Source organism: Vigna unguiculata, chromosome 10 (assembly GCF_037176805.1).
Source record: "Vigna unguiculata cultivar grain cowpea cultivar isolate G323 ecotype 2 chromosome 10, ASM3717680v1, whole genome shotgun sequence".
Classification (NCBI taxonomy): domain Eukaryota; kingdom Viridiplantae; phylum Streptophyta; class Magnoliopsida; order Fabales; family Fabaceae; genus Vigna; species Vigna unguiculata.
Genome location: NC_140801.1, coordinates 10,014,476 through 10,020,475, shown reverse-complemented (window position 1 = coordinate 10,020,475; position 6,000 = coordinate 10,014,476). Strand labels below are relative to the sequence as shown.

Below are 6,000 nucleotides of genomic sequence, written 5' to 3'. Positions count from 1 at the left end.
CTAATCAAGGCCGAAAGATTCTATTCATGTAATCCATGAATATCGCTGGTTCATTTGTTACTCCAAATGGCATCACCACATACTCGAAATGCCCATACCTCGACCTAAACGACATCTTTTGGACATCCTCGGGCTTGACTAAGATCTGATGATATCCAGATCATTGGTCAATTTTGGAGAAGACTTCTGTTCCCTTCAATTGATCGAGCAGATCGTCAATCCTTGGCAGTGGATATTTATTCTTGATGGTTAACTTGTTCAGCTACCAATAATCAACGCATAGTCTTGAACTTCCATCCTTCTTCTTCACTAATAGCACAGGGGCTCCCCACTATGAAGCACTAGGCCGAATGTACTTCTTCTCTACAAACTCTTTAATTTGCTTCTTGAGTTCTGCCAATTTTACAGGTGCCATTCGATATGGATTCATGGACACGGGACCCGCACCAGGAATTAAGTCAATAGTGAAGTCAACATCCTGACTCGGTGGCAATCCTAGTACTTCATTCGGAAACACATCTGCGTACTCATTAACCACCTGAATATTCTGAATCATCTCCGCTGCACCTTTCTTCTCTGGTTTAGCCATCACCATAAAACACATGGCTCCTTCTTGCAGCATTTTCACAGCCTCACGAGTTGAGACCAACTCCAACCCTTCATGTTCTGGGAATACCAAACTGCGTCGTCCACAATCAATTATGATGTGATTGTTAGACAACCAGTCCATCCCCAATATCACATCCAGTCCCTCCAAGGGCAAGCACACCAAGTTCACGTTGAATATGCGACCTGCCACTACCATTGAAGACCCAATGCAGACTGAACTGGTAGCCACCTGACCTGAGGAAGGAGTCGAAACAAGTAACTCACACCCCAAGTCATGTTTCTCCAAGCTCAATCTCCCTATACATGCATTAGAGATGAAAGATTGTGTTGCTCCAGAATCGAATAACACTAACACTGATTGACCCAACAATAAACATGGCTCGAGGATAAGATTACCTGATTGAGTAGCCTCTGTGGAGGTCATGGCGAAAACCCTGCCAGCTGTTCTAGCTCTTTCTGCTAGTGATGTTGCGGTCTTCTTCACACCCAAACTCTTCTTTTCTGGACAATTATTGGCAAAATGTCCTGGTTTATCGCATATGAAACACTTGTGACGGTCACCTGATCCTCCTACCCCATCTGTCAACTAAGGACAATTTCTCTTCAGATGGGGTCTGCCACATTGGTAGCAAGTGGGACCCTGAGAGGCCTATGGTCGACTGTAAGGCTTCTTCATCTGCCTAGCCTCTGCGACATTTTTCTGATGTCGACTCACTAGATCTGGTCCTCTTTCTAGGGACTCTGCACTCTTGGCTTGTTCCACCAATACTGGAAATCTCCTTTCTCTCAGAGGTGTAACAACCTTCTTCAATTCATGTTTGAGTCCCTGTTCAAACTTAAGGCACCTCCACTCTTTAGTGATTGCTTGAGAATAATACCTTGCTAGATGCTCGAATTTATTAACACATTCTTGCAGAGCCAAAAACTCAGCCTCTCTGTCTTGCTTAGCTGTATTTGGAAAGTATTTCTCCAGGAAACGAGTCCTGAAGTTGGCCCAAGTCACCGGCTCTTCCCTACTCTCCATCTATTGTTGCATGCCTACCCACCAATATTCAGCATCCTCATTCAGCAGATAGGTGGCAAATAGAAGCTTCTGCTCATCCACATAATTCATCACCTTGAAAATCTTTTTACATTTGCGGAGCCATGCATCCACTTCATCAAGAGAGGCTTTGCCAGTGAACTCAGCTGGCTTGTGACAAAAAAGTCCTCCACAGTTGGCACCTTGACTGGTGCAATCGCCGTTCTAGGCTGTGCTGCTACAGGTGGCTGCATTGCATTCACCATCCGGTGAATAGCCTCTGCGATGTCATCAACACCATTTCCGTTCCTTCTCCTCCTGTTAGCAGCCATAGCTTGAATACGCCACATTTCAACTGTTAAGAATCAATTCACTTGGTTAAGCAAAGCCACTCACTCAATTACAGCATTAAATTCAGTCACACAAACAAACAATCGATAAACTCACCCCTAAAAGCCCCAAAATATTTAAAATATTTTCAAGACTTTTGCTCTAATACCAATTGTAACATCCCTAAGGAATATTACTTTTAAAATAAATGTACATGAATAAATAAAATTAAAATAAAACACAATGCTATTAATAAACCTCATTTATAATTATAATTTCCTAAAACGCGGACAAACTTAAAAACTTTAATTGTAAAATAATTCAACTATTCGCAATTACTTTATTTCATAAATCTACCGAAGTTTAACATAATTAAAATTACATCAAAATTCTTTAATAGAAATCCTTTCAAAAGCCCCAGATAGACCCTGCACTCCGCCTCTAAGCATCTCCTGGCTCACCTGTCAAAACATCTGCTCCCGAATAACAGGTTATCCGATCATCGCCACACACACAGATAGGATGCACACACACACACACACACACATATATATATATATATATATATATATATATATATATATATCTATATATATATATATATGTATATATCTATGTAGATATGTAGATATATATATATATATATATATATATATATATATATCTTTATATCTATATATATATATGTATATATATATATATATATGTATATATACATATATATATATATATATATATATATATATATATATATATAAAATAAATATGACATCCATCCCAAAGAAATAACGTCACGATAGTATTTCATTATTTTCCAAATTACCCATCCCTGATCTCATGGTCCTTCATGAGTCATATGCATGAACTAGGTCTTTGGACTTCACTATGCTCCCACGAAACCAACCCATTCGTGGTCCAACCCTACGAGCCTATCCCGCTCATAGTCCTGCCCCACAGACTCCTCGTATGTAGTAAAACATCAAAGTCTCCCTCGCTCGGACCATGGCACGCACGCAATCACCATACTATGGACTCCTCGCTCAATAGCAGCCAACGGGAACATAACAGTTCCTTGCCCATCGTGTGTCCGACGCATGTAATCACCATACTAAGGACTCCTCGCCACTTAGTAGCCGACGGGAACTACACAATTCCATGCTCCTATTGGACTTAGTCCTTCAAGCCCAAACACCACAAACACAAGCATATAATTCCTACACTTTAGAAACTCACAATCAAAAAGTCCTACGTTGCATAGAAACTTGAAACTCATAGTATACTCGCTTAAGCTAGAGCTCTTCGCCATGCTAGCCAGTCAACCTCGCTTAAGCCACCCACCCCATCTCGCCTAAGCGAGCGTGAAACAGTGGCATCACCACTTCATCTCGCTTAGGCGAGCTCTTCTCGCCTGAGCGAGTCATACTTGTACCCAAAAACACACAGACCTCGCCTGAACGAGAATTCGACTTAAAGTTTGCGTCAAACCACTTTGTGCACTCGCTTAGGCGAGCCACTCTCGCCTAAGGGAGAGTATCCATCGCTCAGAACTCAAAACTTCTCGCCTGGTCGAGAAGTCGCGTTCAAAATGGTACATGTTTCATCACAACTCGCTTAGGCGTGCCATTCTCGCCTGAACGAGACTACATTTTGCTCAACCCCAACCTTGACCGCCTAAGCGAATTGCTCGAGCCTAAACCCTGAATGAACTTCTGCAACTCTCGCCTAGGTGAGAAGCAGTCGCTTGGGCAAAACTTGTAGAGTTTCACCACTGTTCAATCACGAAAAGACCCAAAACCTTACCCAAAACACAACAGATACAATACCAAGCATTCCACATCAACACTCAACCTATCAGTATATGTTTACATCCAATGGAACTACTAAAACCCAACATTTAATCAATTATACCCATTCAATACCCAAAACCCTTACTCTAATCACAAAAATGCATAGCATGGCTTTGCACACAATCTCAACCAACCAAATTCTGAATCATAAAACATACCACACAAATTCCATGACATACAATTATCAAATTCATACACCCAAAATAACAACACGAAAATTAGGTTCAGCTCCCCTAACCTGAAATCTTGGTACCAACTAGTAGCCTTTGAAGGTTCTTCTCCAATTTCTCAATCCCGTAATTCTTCCTCTCAAATCTTCTTCCAATAGCATTCAATTCTCTCCTCACACTCTCAGAACTCGTATTCCTCTCACAAGCCAAATGACAGCACTGCCAAAACCCTCTTTTCCCCTCAAAATGATCTTTTATATGTGTCTCATTTAGGCGTTAGAATGTTAAAACGAAATTAGGCTTTATGGTGGGTTTAATTTCTATTAAAGGATCATTATATAATGGTTTCCAGCCCCCTCTTGGTTGCCCCCCTTTCTGCTAGATTTGCCTTTGCCTTTTCACCTTCAAGTCACCCTAATTTTAGCAAAAATAAAGTCAACTTTATGTCCCTCAAGGTTTGAACCCGTGACCCTTCACTCATAAGGCTTAAGCTCCACCATTAAGCCAATTCAGATTTTGTGATAACCATTATAATCCTATGATTAGAACATCACTCACAAGTCACAATTATATTATCAAAATACAATTAAATCAAATAACACACAAAAAGCATACATAGGACTCGAACCCAAGTCCTATCACACAATTAAGTACTCTCAATCACTTGAGCTAGTACTTTTCCAAGTCATACCAATTAACATTTAATGTCATAAAAGTCCCATTCTTCCTCATCTATTAATTAATTAATTATTTAATTAATTGGTTTTTCACAGGTCTTACACGATCAAATTAATACTACTTATCTATAACAACTTTAGTATTGTTAAGAAAGTAGCCAACAAAATAGAGAGGATAAACTAAGTCGCAGTTGTAAGACCCGAGAAATTTAAATAATTAAATAAATTATTATTTAATAAATGCGAGTAGTAGAAATCTTTATGGCATTTAATGATAATTATTGTGACATGGAAAAATATTAACTTATATGGTTGATAGTATTTATTTATGTGAGAGGACTTGGGTTTGAGTCCTATGTATGTTAATTATATGATATTTTTGAAATGTACATTGTTTTAATGTTATGCGTGGATGTGAGTATTGATAATGTAATCCTAAAATTATAAGAATTATCATAAAACATGTATTAGTTGAATTGGTTGTGCACTTGACTTGGGAATTGATGGGTTGTGGGTTCAAACTTTGATAAGAACAAAACTAACCTATCTTTTTGCCAAATTTTAATTTTAACTTGAATATGAAAGGGTATAGAAAACCCTAGCTGCAAGGATGTGGGCTGAAAAGGCAGCCACTAATGGTCCTTGAATGACCATTAACACCAAAACATTAAATCATTTTCGTTTTGGGGTTAATGATGCTTAATTAAGGTAATTTTGGAAGAGAGAGAGAAAAACATAAGAGAGGAACTGGTTTTGGACCTGAAAAAGTGAGATTCTGGAGGTAATTGTGAGAACTGCCATTTCATTTTTGGAAGAGTCAGAGCTGAAACCTTGGAATATCAAAGGGAGTTTCTTGGGTACCATAAAGAAAAGGATAGAAGAGCAATTGCAGCAAGAAATTCCAGGTAAGGGGAGCTATTTCGTGTATTCTAAAATGCGTATGTATGAATGTGATTTGCATGAATTTTCATACTCTATATGGTATGATGTAGAGGTTTGATTGTATTGATGTTGTTTGCGCAATCCTTTATGCGTTTGTATGAATATGATGGGGTTTTTTTGTACCATATGGTGTTTATGATTAAATCTCAAATTTTGGTGGTCAAATTAGGCTTAAATCATGTTCATAAGACTTGTGCGCTGTGGTAGATTGCTTGGTAATGATTGAGATGTGTTTTGGCATTGTTTTCTTATGTTTGCGTGCGTGAACAAGGAAGACATCTACTATTCTCAGTCAAGCGAGCAAGGCTCGTCTAGGTGAAAGTAGCAAAGACTCGACCCTGGTTCTGGTTGAGCCTCTCGCACAAGCGGAGAAGCCCATTTTTTGGGCGACAGAGAATATCGCT

The 6,000-nt window shown here is 39.2% G+C and overlaps 1 protein-coding gene across 1 annotated transcript; it reads right to left on the bottom strand.

The window, feature by feature from the left end:
- Positions 1–331: 331 nt before the first annotated feature.
- LOC114165215 (uncharacterized) lies at positions 332–1,633 on the bottom strand. Its single transcript, XM_028049874.2, has 2 exons — positions 1,325–1,633; positions 332–1,195 (listed from the first exon to the last, which is right to left on the bottom strand). Exons 1-2 carry the CDS (start codon positions 1,631–1,633, stop codon positions 332–334), a joined length of 1,173 nt encoding a protein of 390 aa, XP_027905675.2.
- Between the last annotated feature and the right edge of the window lie 4,367 nt (positions 1,634–6,000).